Below are 15,712 nucleotides of genomic sequence, written 5' to 3'. Positions count from 1 at the left end.
GTGAGTTGGCTTTAATTTGCCTTAGTGACTGCTGAGGGATCAGTGTAGAATACGTTTGAGTCCAGAGATCAGTGTTCAAGAATCCAACACCTGAGTCTGCCGTTGAATTCTTTCTGTGGTTTTAAGACATGGAATAGTGGGTGTTTAGAGTTTAGATAAAATTAGCTGTCCCAGCCAAAACCAGGACAATGCTTTTTTGTTTTCTGGCTTTGGTTCAAACTGCTAGGTGTTCTGTATTTGTGCAAGTGTCCATTCGTCTCTGTAAAGATGAGCTTTTAGGATTAACCACGCCTGACAGCTTGGACAAAATTATATTTACTTCTGTGGGTTTAAGTACTACTGAAAAATAATTGCAACTAACATGGAACACTTCATTCGCCTTTACCACTTACTTTACAAGCACTGCTTTAAAAGTACCATTCCACTCAGCTGCTTAAGTATAATGTATGTTTGGCATCACAGGCAGCCAAAATTTTCACCTTGAAACCAGAGACTTTTTTTATCTGAATGACAAGATGAAATCTTTTTTATATGGATGGCAAGATGAACAGAAAAGACCAGCTTTTCTTCCATAACTGTTTTTTGTTTCTCTAATATCATATGCTGTATGTAGTCTTAACAGTGGCTGCTACTACTGAAACTGAACAAAAAAAATGCTTTTAAGTTCCATTTCTTACCTCTTTGGTAATTATTTTTTTTTCTGTCTAGTTTTTAAAATGCTGCATGTGTGTATGTGAAAATAATGGGTGTTTTCCCCCTCTTTTGCCTTTGTTAGCAGGTTTAATGTTTAAGTTGTAGTACTTCTCTCCGAGTTGAATATGCTTTATTCTAGGTTTAATGGCTCAACAAGAGAAGCTTATTTCAGTGTGGGTCTACAGGGTATTGCTGAGAGAGACATTGATACTGTGAAGCAGATAATTGCCAGAACAGTTGATGATGTTATTGCGTGAGTAATATTAAAGTTTTGAGAATAGAATTAGTTCTTTTCTACAGTTTTTTTACAATTGGGTAGTAATAATGATATACAGGCATATATATAATAGCATACCTTAAAAATTTAGTTATAGTAAAATAAATGCACCACTGTTCAATACTCTCAAAACTTGCATCTGCCACTTCCTCTATTGTACCATATTCATCAGCATAACCTTCAGTTTAATGATATTAGTGCAGTTTCACTAAATGACACAGCATGATAAGATTATTTCATATCAATTTTAATTCAGTGTGGAAGGCATTATGTTGTAATGCTTTCTTTATCGATGTTATAATTCATTTTCATAACTTCACTTAAAGTGATTAGTGTTAATGGATATGGTTTCCTTCTGTCATCACCCCTTCCCAAAGGAAAGGATTTGAGGAAGATAGGATTGAAGCTCTACTTCACAAAATTGAAATCCAGCTGAAGCATCAGTCTACAAGTTTTGGACTTGCCCTGACATCTGTAAGTCCGTACATGTGCCTGTGTGAGGTGTTTTTTTTAGGAATGGATAAGAAATCTACTGTCTGTGGCTTTAAAAAATAGGGGGTCATTTTGTAACTTTTAACTTAAGGGCTTTTTCTTTGTCATCTCAGGTATATCTTTCTTTCTTCTATTCAGTAGCCTTTAAGTTATCACTGGATTCCACACTATATGACTTAAGCAAGCAGTGAGCTTGTTTTCTTTGCCTGAATAGTAGCTTTAATTGCAGAAGCACTGATTACCTCTGCAGGAGGCATGCCATACTGGCTCTTGTAACTATGTGTTTTAGCTAGATGTCTGTGTATTTTTAAAAATCAAATAGAAGGCCCGTATTTTTCTATGGAATTTAGGGTTGTATTGTTGTAATTTAATTTCATGATTCACAAGTGAAAATACACTAATTCAGTTCTTGGCATCAAATTTTTATACCAAAGCTCTACCAGAATTTGAGACAAAGCTGTTACAGAAACATATTCCACAGCAGAATGTGGTGTCTTTGTAAGTCTTCAAGTCATTGGTAAATTTGGGAATGAGCTGCAGTATTTGCAGTCAGTTTGGAAATTGGGGTTTCCTGCTGCCACTTGTTCTCCAGCGTCCTCTGGGTTTTTTTTCTGCTCTACAGCAATTTCAGTTGCTTAGAAGCTCATTTGCTTTCTGTCTCTCAAGTGTTCATCATCCTCAGCATGAACAGGAGTTCATTCCTTTGCTTCTTTACATAACTTTGTATGCCAGAGCCCTGGATTAATGTGAGATTTACAAATGGGGGAGCACAACCAAGAGCTGTTTCAAATCAGATTGCCATACAGTGAAACAGATTGTGGATATTTAATTGCCTGTCATGTTTCATAGTAGGATCTGGTAAAATGCCTCACTTTGATAGCCAGCACTTCCTAGCATGTTTTCAGATTGTGCGAGTTACTGTGACTGATGAAATATTTATGCATATATTTTACCTTTCAACATTAAGTCCTGAAGTTGTTTCAGTTATTAGGACTTAATTCTACAACAAAAAGCTCTTAAACCGTTGTTGCTTTTAAAGACCAGTCATGCAGCATTTGGCGTTAATATTCCCATAGAGGACGGTTATACTTCAGTTTGCTTCCTTGAGGTCATGTTTTAGAAGCTGACCTTGAAAAGGGCGTGAAAGGGACCTAGTTATAACTAATCATGGAATTGCAGCATGGTTTGGGTTTGAAGGAAACTTTGAAGATCATCTGGTTCCAACCTCCCTACCATGGGCATGGCCATCTTCCACTAGATGCCATCCAACCTGGCCTTGAATGTTTCCAGTGATGGGGCATTCAGAACTTCTCAGTGCAACCTTTTCCAGTGTCTCACTGCCCTCATTATGAAGAATTTCTTCCTTACATCTAATCCAAATCTACCCTCTTTCAGTTTAAAACTGTTGCAGCTTGTCTTGTGAGTACAGGCCATGGTTAAAAGTTTCTGTCTTTCTTAAATGCTGCCTTCATATATTGAAAGGCTGCAATAAGGTCTTCCCTGAGCCTTTTTCTTCAGGCTCAACAATTCAAGTTGTCTCAGCCTGTCATCACAGGAGAGGTTCTTCAGCCTTCTGATCATTTTTGTGGCCCTCCTCTGGATCTGTTCTAACAGGTCAGTGGCTGTCTTGTGCTGTGGGCCCCTGAGCTGGATGCAGTATTTCAGGTGGGGTCTCGTGAGAGTGGAGTAAAGAGGGAGAATCGCCTCTCTCAGTTTGCAGACCACGCTTCTTTTGTTGCAGCCCAGGATATGATTAGCTTTCTGGGCTGCAAGCAGACACGGCGGCCTCATATCCAATTTTTCATCTACCAATATCCCCAAGCTCTTCTCTGCAGGGCTGCTTTCAAACTACTCATCGCCCAGCTTGTACTGATTACTGGTCATTGCCCCAGCGTAGGTGTAGAGATGCTACCAGATTAGTGGGGCACTGTTTGCCTTTTATGAAGCCATATTGGCTATCACAGATGACAGCATGTGTGATTTTAAATGTCGTGGTAAAAATTCTCTTAACTTCCATGCTGTATTCCAGTGCTGTGCAAGCTTTAAAATTAGGACTTTTCTGTGTGTGATTTATTGATTTTAGACACAACACCATAGGTGAACTGTTGACTGAAAGGTGGGGCTGAGAATCTTAGTAAATGGGATAATATCTGACTAGTAGCCAGTCGCTAGGGGTGTTCTCCAGGGCTCAATTTTAAGGTCAGTTCTGTTCAATGTTTTTATCAATGACCTGGACACAGGAGTTGCGTGTACACTAAGGGCATTTGCTGATGATACTAAATTAGGAGGCATTGTTGATTCCTTCAAGAGTAAAGAGGCCTTACAGAGAGATCTTGATAGATCAGAATGCTGGGCAATCACAAACTGTATGAAATTCAATAAGGACAAATGTGGATTCTGCACCTGGGACGGTGTAATCCTAGATGTACATATAGACTAGGGGGTTAGGGTAGAGTGCAGCCTTTCAGAAAGGGCCTGGAAACATTCAAAATCAGGTTGGAAGGGGCTCTGAACAACCTGATCTAGTTGAAGGTGTCCCTGCTCATTGTAGGGGGGTTGGACTAGGTGACCTTTAAGGTTCCATTCCAACCCAGACTACTCTATGATTCTATGATCAAAGGGATCTGGGGTTTTTGTTGACGGTAAGTTCAGTATGAGTCACATAAAGGCAAAAAGGACCAGCCATATGCTGGGGTGTATTAATGACAGTATAGTTAACTGGTAGAAATAAGTGGTTGTCCCACACTCAGCATTGGCGTGTTGTCACCTTGAGTACTGTGTGCAATATTGGGCTCCACAATACAAGCACGTAACAATATCAGAACACGTCCAAAGGAGGGCAGCAAAGATGCTGAAATGACTAGAGGGCATGACTTACATGGAGCTGCTGAGGATACTAGGTTTGTTCAGCTTAGAAAAGAAAAAAAATGAGGAGTGACCTCATTACTGTCTATAACTCCCTCATGATGGGAAGAGGAGCAGGAGGTATTGGGGTATTCTCTCTGGTGTCCAGTAATAATAGGACAGGAGGAAATGGCTTCAAGCTGCATCAGGGAAGTACAGAGTGGATATTAGGAAAGAGTTCTTCACAGGATGGGGAAGGACTGGAACAAGGTCCTCAGGGGTACTGGTTTGGGCTGGGATAGAGTTAAATCTCTTCATAATAGCTTGTATGAGGGTATGTTTTGGATTTGTGATAAAAACACTGTTGATTACACAGGGATGACTGCTGCTGAGCAGCAATTACACAGAGCCAAGGCCTTTTCTGCCTCTCGCCCCCACCAGTGAGGAGGCTGAGGGTGCACAAGGAGTTGAGAGGGGACACAACAAGGACAGCTGACCCCAACTGACTCAGGGGATATCGCATTCTATTTGACATCATGCTCATCAGTAAAGGTGGAGGAAAGGGAGGGATGTTCATGGTGATGGTGTTTGTCTTCCTAAGTAAATGTTACACTTGATGGAGCCCTGCTCTACTGGAGATACCTGAACACCTGCCTGAACACAGGAAGTGGTGAATGAATTCCTTTCTTTGCTTTGCTTGTATTTGTAACTTTGCTTTACCTATTAAACTGTCTTTATCTCAACCCATAAGTTTTCTCACTTTTACCCTTTTGCTTCTTCCCTGCATCCTGTGGTGAGTGGAGGGAGTGAGCAGCTGTGTGGGGCTGGGCTGTTGGCTGGGGTTAAACCATGACACCAAGAAAGTGGTCATGGCCTGTCAGAAACATTCAGGCAATGCTCTTAGATACATGGTTCAGCTTTTAGGTTACTTAGTGAGAACCAGAACTGGGTTGTTGTAATGACCCCATGGAAGCCTCAAATGAGGTGGCTTTTATTTCAAAGTGATTAACTTGAGTGTAGTCTAAAATTTAACTGTTCTTTAAAACACATTAGGGAATTTCCACAGAATAGATAATAATAGATATTACTTTAAAAGTCTGGAAGGCTTGTGATACCAGCTTGTAACTAAAGCAGTAAGGTGGTTTTGACAGTGCAAATGCGTTTGTTTTCTATATGCTTTTAAGGGCTTTTCTTTTTCATATGTCTTGGAATTTTTTATTTTGCTTTCATTCATTTTTACTGCACTCATATGGGGTAGAAATGGAGAAGGTTTTGATAACTTGCCCTGTGATGTGTTTGAATAACTTTCAATAGCAACTTGAGCAAACGTAATAGTCTCAAACTAAAGAATAAAACTAGAATAAAAATCCTTCCAAAAGAAGTATCCTGGGGATATTTCTGGTTATTTAGTGTCTTCTTTCTCCAAAGTCCCAGCTACATTACATTTTTGAGTTACCTTTTTATAAATCATTTCATCTGATACAATTAATTGGGTAGACTGTAAAATTTATGTACTGCTTTGTCTTGACCACCTGTTTCTTTTCTCCTTCTTTCTTGGGCTGAAAAATGAATTCATTTTAAATGGGAAGGAGGAAAGAATATGATTGATTTCCAGAATACAGATATACACATGTAAGCATAACAAAGAAGGAAAAGAAAAAAAAAGAAGGTGGTTTGGTATGGTAAAATTAGAAGATAGAATAGGGGACAGATGATGATGGAGTATAGTCCTTTAATCTGAACAATGATTTCAGCTGCTTTTCCTTTTTTGCCTCTCCAGATACATAGAACTACTCATTATATGTCTGCTAGTCAAATATAAATGATAAGGTGGTTTTGGAATACAGATTTTGTCAGTTATAGAAATGCAGATGGATTGTCCTGCTTACCTAATTAATCTTTCCTATTCAGTATATAGCCTCCTGCTGGAATCAAGATGGGGATCCAGTGGAGCTTCTGAAGATTGCAGATAAAGTCTCTCGGTTCAGGCAGTGCCTTAAAGAAAATCCCACATTTCTTCAGGAAAAAGTTAAAACATATTTTAAGGTAGGCAAACTTATAGATAAGTGTCTTTGGTATTAATTTTTAAATCACTGTTTTACACTTAAAAATTAAACTCAAGGGTAATTTCTTATAACCGTATTGCATATTTGAGATGCAGATGAACAGCAGCACTTTTAGTGAGACATCTTAACTTTAAATAGTTGAAATGGAAAAAATTGTATGGTTGGACATTTGAAAACATACATGTTAGAACATTGGTAAAACACACCAGTGTTTTACTGAACTGTGGAGCCTGATGCTACATGAGTGTTTCCTAATGAGAAGCTCAGATGTGAACAGAGAGTTACAGACCTAGTTATGTGTTTCTTAGTATTGGCATAGCAAGATGTATCTCTTTCCCCTTGAATAAGTAAGACCATTCTAGTGCTTGTCATGTTCACTGAACTGCTGTCTGAACTGTGTTGTCAGTTCCGATTGCTTTCTGCTCGTTTTCTTGTTTTCCCCTCCGTACGTTCTTGAAGAAATAGAAATGGTGAAGGCATTATAACATTGAATAGTCCTGAAGACCTGAACTAACTAATGTCAGAAAGAAAAAATCCAATGATAACAATGCAAAAGTGGTGGGGTTTTTTTGGTGGTGATTTTGTTTTTATTTTTTGGGGTTTTGTTGTTGTTGTGATTTTTGGTTTTGTTTTCCTGAGGGGTGGGGTGTTTTTTGGTATTTTTTGTTGATTTATTTTTTATTTGCCTTTCCTTTTGTGGATTTTTTTTTCCTTTTTTTTGTTGTTTTTTTCTTGATGGTTTTGGTTTTTTTTTGGTTTTTTTTTTGTCTTTGGCCTTTTTTCCTTTTTCTTTTTTCCCCATTCAAATTGTTGAAGCTGTTCTGAAGTGACTGCCAACCTGATTTAATAGTGAGTGGGTGCTGGTTCTCCTATACTCAGAGAAGAGGCAATGGCATCGATTTAAATCTGTTTTCATAGAGGCATTATTAGTGTCTGAAAGTAGTAGAGAGCTGTTAAGGTTTTGGATTTTGTAGGGAAGAAACACAGGTGCAGTATTTTTGAGAATGTCCTTTACTGTGCAATTCTGACAAGGGACCTAATGCAAAAATATGACTGGGTAGCAAGCAGCAAGAATAGTTGGATGTTCTTACATCAGAAGATTACACTCTGTGAACATTGTACCTGGACATAAATAAAGCAGGAAGGCTAAGAGTGAGGGAGAGAATGCTGTTCATCCTGTCCATTTTATTATGCTTGGATAATTTTGAATTTCCCTCTTCAACACCATAGTCAATCAGTTTTCCATAGTCTTTGTACATAAGCATAGGAGAGATACTCATAGAACAGAGTCTGGTTACATTGTCCCAAAGTAATATCAGTGTCTGTCAGTGACAGATGTTGCTGTTTGACTCCTACTTCAAAATGGGCAGTCACTGTCATTTGACTGGCCTCCCAGTATTATATAAATGGAAGCTGCTTGAGTAATTTTGTTATTAAAATTCCACAGTCCGGTATAAACAAAGAGAAATTCAACAGCAGTTGTGACACTTTCATAATGCAGAGAGTTCTCTGGCAGTAAGACTGATGTAAAGCATTTCTGAGCAGGATGAGGCATGCACGTTTTGCATCATATGGAATCTCTGTGCACTCAAGCTTGGGCAGGTTTAAAGAGGTGTTTAATGCAACCCTCCTGCATTTAACCAGATTCCCCATCTTGGAACATTCTCCAGATAAAACTTGGGGCATGCTTCTCTGTTGTGTTATGTACGGTTGTTTAACTTTGATTTAATTAAACTAATGAGTACTGTTGAGGGATTCTGACTCTATACTAAAACTTCACAGGAGGTTGTTCATGCTCGTTCTTGTGGTGAGCTGCCTCTCTTCCCAACCCTTGCAGCAGGCTGTTCTGCATGAAATGAAGAGTTCAGGTTGCCTGTTTGTGATACTTTTGATAATATGCAAGCCAAATGATGCACAAGACTGCTTTTTATCTGCTGATGATGAAGCAACAGTCTGAGGCAAAACAGGAGGCAGTTGCCCTCAAAATTAATAATGCTTTGTTTTGTGATACATTTCTGCAGGATAATCCACATAGATTGACTCTGACAATGAGTCCAGAGGAAAACTACCATGATAAACAAGCAAAAATGGAAGCAGAAAAGCTGGAAAAAAAGGTCAATGCTCTTTCTGAAGAAGAAAAAACACAAATCTTTGAAAAAGGTTAATGTGGTTTTTCATATTTTCATTTGGATAACTGCTTAAAAACACAGCCAGTTCTTTTAGCTGTTCTGTAGAATATCTCCAGTTCTCAGGCAAGTCCAGCATTTGCTTTGAAAGGGGTGGTATTTTTTCTTGGAAGTTTGTGTATATGTGTTGTGGGGCTTTACAGTCAGTATTTATACTGCAGTGTATGATCGATATGTTTCATTTTTTTCAATATGCAAAACCAGAATGATCAATGTCTCCACTAGGGTAGAAGAAAGGAAATTCTTTCACAGTACTGATCTGCTTATTCTTTTTCATATTAATGTGCACTAAATACGAGATAATTTCCACCATTTACCTTGAAACTGTTATTTATTTTTGAGCATACAAGGTCTGCCCTATGCTCCTATAAAATTCCTATTTTGTAGTTTTGTTTCCTATTTTCTGTACTTAAAAAGCCATTGGTGGGTTGTGTTTAACTTACTCTAGGCAATAACGTAAACTTGGATACCTTGGGTAGTCATCTGGTTTTGTGAGAGCAGTGATCTGATCACAGAAATCCTCCAAAATAGTGGCGTTAATCTTCTGAAGTGTTCTGAATCTTTGCTACCAGGCAGGGGATAGAGGAGCAGAAAATCAGATGAGTCTTACTTATGAAGGTAAATTAAAGAGTACTTAGACGTAGCCAGCTGGAAACTGAAAGGCTGAAACGTAAAACACAGTTTAACTGCATCAGTGTACTGACAGAGCACTTCAGTAAGAACTGGGAGGAACAGCTTAGGAAGGAGCTTCTTACCTGCAAGTTCTGGAGTTGTCTGGGTTGGTGTTTGCAGAGCTGGGTGACAGATGTTACTTCTTCTAAGTCTAAATTGCATGTTACTGCAAACAGAATATGAAGGGCACATTGGAAAGAGAATTTAGAAAGATAGAGTGACTGTTCTGTTTGTTGTTGTGATGTGGTAATCTGCAGAATTTGTTTCAGTAAAATATTTGGAAGAATTGATAGAAAATTCTAAACTCCAGACTCTTGTGGGTTTTTTCTAATCTGCATTACTGCAGTAGGTTTTGACAGCACTTTCACTAAAAGCTGAAAATGACAAATTGGTATTCTGTCACCTTACTAGGTTTGGAATTAATTGCTCTTCAGAGCAAACCTCAAGATACCTCTTGTCTCCCAGCTCTGAAAGTGTCCGACGTTGAACCCAAAATCCCATTCACCGTGCTGGAAACCACGCTTGTAGGTTGGTGTAACCACTGTTTTGTCCTCAAAAGAGCAGCACTGTTGGGTTGTTGCCCAGCTTTTCCTCCTTTTTCACTTTGCAGAGCGTGTGTACTCAGTTTGTTGTGCGTAGTTATAGTCCATTTCCTCTAGTCTGGCAGTTGGCTTCTGATGGCAGCAAGCTCCCTGCTTCCTGCCCTGACCCACGGGCAGAGGAACCTCTAGGTGGCATGCTCCACCGCTCTTGAGCAATCTCCCATCTTACCATAGACTTACTCAAGGTGCAGCACTGCTGGCAGCTTGCACATGGAGCCTTCATTACTGCTCTCCCTGCCTACCCATTTCTTACAGAATGCGATGTACAGGAGCTATAGGAAAAAAATAAATTGTCATTCTTCATAACTGCAGTGCCAGTTTCTCCCTGCTTTGCTGGTGGCTACCCTGTGGATCTCAATTTTTTTACAATTCTGTCAGTATCTTGCAGGTAATACTATTCTATAGCGTATTTCTAGCATTTTCCTGCAAAAATTGCCAGCAGGTGTCAAGTACTGTATAATTTTGATGCCAAAATGACCTGCTTTTGTGAAAATGATAGAGTGTATATTCTAATGCCATAACTTAGAACATACAGTGTAGGAACTTGCTTTCCTCAACCTTTGACATGATGAAGGCAAAAAATAAGGGAGAAAAATTCACTTTATTTGAGTGTTACCTCTAAAATGTGGCCTCCGACAACAGACTTCTCTCTTCAAATTGTCCAGGTATGTATTACCTTACCATGGATAGAAACAACAACCCCCGTTAGTGCAGCTTTCAGTGTAATGGGAAAGTGCCAACAGAAAATAACTCTTAATGGGAAGATCTTGTAAGAAATTTTTTTGCTTTTATGTGTTTTATAGTAGGAAGCTATTGGTTGATCTTTGCTTTTGTTTTTTTTCTTATCCCCAGCTGATGAAACCCCTGTCCAGTACTGTGCTCAGCCAACCAATGGGGTGGTTTATTTCAGAGCTGTTTCCAGCTTGAACACACTTCCTGAGGAGCTCAAACCATATGTGCCGCTCTTCTGCAATGTCATTACAAAGTGAGAGGTTTACTTTCTCAGAAGCTGAAGCAACAGGCTGTATTATAGCTTACTGAAATAATAGAGGTTTTAATAATTTCAACATCTGTCCTTGGTATACAAGGGAAGTGCTGGTAAGCTGGTGTCCTGCAGAAACAGTAGTGTTCCCTCTTCCCTGCAGAGTTGCCAGCTCCTTTCCTCTTCTTCGTCAGTCTCTGCATTGCCTTGTTCCTCCATATTAACATAAGCATTCCCTGAACAGATTGGAAAATCCATAGAAGTGAAAAATAGCCTAGCAGAAATTAAGGTTTTCACTTGGATAGATTTTTAGTCTTAATTTCAACATGTACTCACAGAAACACTAACCCTATCAGAGAGGCAAGAGTGGCATAGAGCAGACCAGGTGACCTGAGCTGGAGGAATCTGTTCTTTTTATTGGTGATAACAGTTTATGTGATGTTTTTAATTTTCGATATAGATGTTGGCAGCAAGCCTGTACATAAAGCACACTTTTTAATACACCCTTTTGATGCTTTAATTGAAGAGCTTGGCGTGAAGCTTTTATAACTTGTAAACTATTATGATTGCTTGATAATGCCCTAGTTGTTTAGTTGTTAAATTAGCATTGGCCTAAACAGTCTTCACAAATACCATATGGATTCAGGTTTTGTCATACACTGGAAATGGAAGTAAATCTCTCTTGTTTTTCACAGGATGGGATGTGGAGCCCTTGATTACAGGGAACAAGCCCAGAAAATAGAACTAAAAACAGGTGGGATGTCTGTCAGCCCACATATCATTCCAGACGATTCACACCTGGATGTGTATGAACAGGTAAATTAATCATAAATGTCAAGATGTTGCACTTGCAATAACAGCTCTGTAGTTAACTGTCAGTCAGGGCTTCCAGGTGGAAGGTCAGCTAATATGCATTGGAAACCCTGTATGAAAAGAATTAGAAAAGTGCATAAAAGGACTGGTACTTTTTTTGTGTAAGGTTTAAATTGGACCATTACAGTGATTTCATATTTTGGCGTAGGGGGAGTGCTTGATCTGGTTATCCATTTTAAGGCAGTGCTCCACTAGCATCTGTCACCATGTATCTGAGTGCTGCAAAAAAATGTGGAAGCAGAAGTTAGAGAACAGAATGGTATGGTGTTATACATAGAGATGGCTGTTAAGTGCGTATGTCACTGCTGATGTGGTTCAGAAACATGGAACGTTTGCAAGGTCATTAGATCTTAGAATTGGACATAACAGTCCTAGGGTTTTCTCAGACTTGCTGGGAGTCTGCTGCTGTGGCCTGCTGCTCATGGATTCCAGAGCTGGGTGAGGGGGACTATTTTGCAGAAAGGTGCATCCCCAGAACAGTTTCATTTGTGCTTTACGTGAAAAATAAGAAATTCTTTTTCTAAACTGCTCCTTTCTGTTGAGGAGGAGGAAGTGACAAGCTTGCTTTGTGTGAAGAACAATCACATTTCATGTCTGCTCTGATTTTAGTAGCACAGCCTGCCTTAAAGTGGTTTTGTGATGTGTAGCGTTAGGTTGGCATCATTGTATCACTTCCATTTAAAAGTTACTCTGCATTTCACAGGCCATTGCTTTGGTTGTGTTGTGTGAAGGGTTTTTTTTGTGTTTTGTTTTTATTTTTTCCTTCAGGGTGTGCTCTTTTCATCTCTGTGCTTGGATAGAAATCTGCCAGACATGATGCATTTATGGAGTGAAATATTTAACAAGTACAGTACATGGGGCTTCATTTGTTTGTGTTTTTGCATGTGTTTTGGGGTTCTCTTTTTCCCTCTTCCCCCAACCATTCTCCTCTTAGAGATCCTACTTTGGGATTTCTTTTTATAGCTATATCTTTAGTGGCTCTCAGTTTCTAAACCTAAGTATTCCATCATTTGCATGACTGTATAGCGGATTAAATGGACAACTAATAGTTTAAAAGCTGTTTGTTGAACTTGGGGTGATGGATGATTCAGTATTATAAATTCCATTGGTATGCTTTTGCATCAGATCCAGAGACCGCTTCTACTCTTTTTCAGTCCCCGATTTGAGGAGGAAGAGCATTTTAGAGTGCTGGTTAAGAAGACTGCCCAGGAGCTGTCAAATGGGATTCCAGACTCTGGGCATTTATATGCCTCTATTAGAGCCAGCAAAAACCTTACATCTTCTGGAGAACTGCAAGAAATGTTCAGTGGGATGGATCAGGTGAAGAGATTGTGGTGTCCTTCAGCAAGGCCCAAATCCTCAACTTTGGAACTGCAGTGCTTGGTTTTGCATTTCTTCTATTTGGCTTAATCTGAAGTCTTCTTGCCTTCTCTTCTTGCACAGGTGAAGCTAATGAAGAGAATAGCAGAAACGTCTGATATTAAACCAGTACTACGGAAGCTACCACGCATTAAGAAGTATTTACTAAATAGTGACAACATTAGGTGAGTTCCAGCTAAAAAAAGAAAAGGGACATTTTGGTTAAAAAGAGGCCACGGCTTGTGAATATGCATTTTGTGGTTCATGGAATACTGAGATTTTGTGAAACAGGTCGTCTGTACAGAAATGTTACTAGTTTAAGTTCTCCTTATTTACAAGGTAGTAGCTGTGGCTTATTTTGTTCAATATTTAACAGGTGTGAGAAACTTAAGGTAAATTTTATGTGTACCTGTTATACCAAAGTGTGCAAATGGCTTTTTCTGGGATTTTACAGAAATACTCAAAATTGTCCCCTCCCCATACCCCCCCCCCCATTTTTTTTTTCTTTACACATGCCCATTGAATAAATATGGACAGATTGTATTGTAACACGAGCATACAATTTGATTTGGTTTTGTTTTGTTTTGGGTTTTTTTTCCCTCCCAAAAGGAAAACAGTGACATTCTGGAATCTCCTTGTTGGAAAAAGTAAGGGGGCACTTTAAGGTGTTCAGTGTCCAATGAATAAGTTCCAAAAATAGGTCCTTTTGAAGTGATATAAGTTGGAAAGCTTTGTTTTGCAAAGCATGAAATGGTGAATGGAATAATGGAAATACCTGTACTGTTCAAAATCATGGTAGGGCTGCCTGTAAAGTGAGAACACAGAGGGCATTAGGTTCTTTGTGAGACATCTGTATTTTGCAAAACTAATGTAGTCCAGCCCTGTTCACAGAAGTGGTTTGACAGCTGGTGATAAAATTTAGTTTCAAAAGTGTTTTTGTGCAAGCAACAGAAAAGCAATTGGACTGTGACTTTTTTTTTTTGGCACATCAAATACTGGATTATGAATATATTGCTTTTTTTTCTGTGGCAGTGGTTATCAGTGAGCACAGATCTAACTTTCTGATGATTTCATGGAAAGTGCTTAAGAAAAAGGGGTGTAAATTACAAAGGAGAGCCTGAAAACACAACGTATTTAAAAACTTTGTGTGTATTTTTAACAGATGTTCAGTGAATGCAGCACCTCAGCAAATATCAGAAGCAGCTAAAGAAATAGAGAAATTTATAAAGGGTATAGCTAGAAGTAAAAAAGAAAGAAAACCTGTTCGTCCCCATGTGATTGAGGTAAGTACATTACTTCATTTGTGACTAGGGCATCAAGTACAGTTGACTCGGTGTTGTGTAAAGACACCTATGCAATCAGGTGAAGATGTTTTAACTCAGACAGTGTGTCCATAAAAAGATGTCTGAAGAAATTTGCAAGAGCCAGCTCTGTGCTAAGCTGCTGTGTGTTTTGCCATGGGTGCTATCTTCACCTCCATGAAGTAAGCAGTAGTAATCCTGTAGATCAGCTGTCAAGCCTTACCCTGAGGTCACTGCTTTTGTGTGGGATGTGGGGAAAAAAAATTCTTCCTTTCTCTGTTGCATAAAACTGCAGTTTCTTTTTTAGCTGAACTTCACTTGAAATGTTGGCCAAAGGGAAATGGGGCATGATGTGCAGTTCCTCAGTTACGTAGAATTTGTTTTGTTATTTGGGTATTCAGGACATTTGGCACACAATGCTAAATTCAGCAATGTTGACAAAGGATCTGCTCTGTCAATAGGCTTATCTGTCTTAATTTCTGATGAGGCTGTGTAAGCTCCCAGTTCCCTACCCATGAGGGAAATGATAGCATGAAACTTCCCAGGACTCATTTAATCTTCATGGTGTCTTTTGGTGCCAGATTGCTCTCAAAAGGTAGTTTGTTTGATGTTTGCTTAGAAGTTAAAATATGAGGAAGTAATTGAGCAGCTTGCTGATGTTTGTGAAGACACAGCCTGATGATAGTTTCAAAGAGGTTTAAGTGGTAGGGGTTGCATTTGTATTAGTCTTGGTCTAAATTGTTAAATCCTCTTTTAATATGAGGGCTGGGTCTTTTGCAGAAATCATCAGAGGTTACACCTGTGGGAAGGGAAATGCTTACTGGTTTACAGATCACAAGGAAGCTAGTTAATGTAAGTGCGTTGTTGGTTGGGGATACTGGCATTACAGGGCTGTTATTGATACTAAGCTGTTATGTCTTAAGCTGTTACAGATTGGTTTACTGTTTAGAACCACACCACTGAAACAAGGTGACCTTCACTTCCACCCTCTGAATTGTTTCCTTAAACTAGCCATTGTACTCCTTAATCCCTGTGTCCTTTTTCTTGTCTTCTCTTTGGTTCCAATGTGAAGATCTTTTAGCTAACTCCACATCCATGCCTGCAGGCAAATACTCGCTTGTGCTGTCTCTTGTAGGTGATGCTTAATTTATTTTTTGCCTGGTTTCTTTCAGAACCAGGCTGGTGTGGTGTCACTCCGAGTTAGTCCTTTCCTTCCTCTCCTCCCATAATGATTCTGAATGTCAGTGACGTCTAACAGAAGAGCATCAGTGACAATAAAATAAAAAGGAAAATCTGTATTTGGCTACAGGAGATAAAACCACCTTTGCATACCCTTGAGTCCTCCTTTGAGAAGAAAGCAGAGCG

General features: G+C 39.2%; 1 protein-coding gene across 2 annotated transcripts in view; it reads left to right on the top strand.

Annotated features, from left to right (window-relative positions):
* PITRM1 (pitrilysin metallopeptidase 1) overlaps nt 1-15,712 on the top strand; it is a 29,318-nt gene that overhangs the window by 7,750 nt on the left and 5,856 nt on the right. For both annotated transcript variants that reach the window (XR_009965371.1, XM_062621540.1), the window contains exons 11-22: nt 833-946; nt 1,348-1,444; nt 6,218-6,352; nt 8,394-8,532; nt 9,642-9,758; nt 10,685-10,817; nt 11,510-11,630; nt 12,456-12,532; nt 12,842-13,007; nt 13,131-13,231; nt 14,209-14,329; nt 15,128-15,199. Coding sequence is in view for 1 of the 2 variants with exons in the window: in XM_062621540.1 (XP_062477524.1) it covers nt 833-946; nt 1,348-1,444; nt 6,218-6,352; nt 8,394-8,532; nt 9,642-9,758; nt 10,685-10,817; nt 11,510-11,630; nt 12,456-12,532; nt 12,842-13,007; nt 13,131-13,231; nt 14,209-14,329; nt 15,128-15,199 (1,393 nt within the window). In the remaining variant the exon portion in view is untranslated. The remainder of the gene's footprint in view (nt 1-832; nt 947-1,347; nt 1,445-6,217; nt 6,353-8,393; nt 8,533-9,641; nt 9,759-10,684; nt 10,818-11,509; nt 11,631-12,455; nt 12,533-12,841; nt 13,008-13,130; nt 13,232-14,208; nt 14,330-15,127; nt 15,200-15,712) is intronic.

The sequence above is a fragment of the Pezoporus occidentalis genome, unplaced genomic scaffold (assembly GCF_034315485.1).
Source record: "Pezoporus occidentalis ecotype Australia unplaced genomic scaffold, CSIRO_AGI_Poc_V1 ctg23, whole genome shotgun sequence".
In the NCBI taxonomy this organism is placed as follows: domain Eukaryota; kingdom Metazoa; phylum Chordata; class Aves; order Psittaciformes; family Psittacidae; genus Pezoporus; species Pezoporus occidentalis.
The sequence above is the reverse complement of the archived record's forward strand: the minus strand, read 5'-3'. Positions and strand labels throughout refer to the sequence as shown.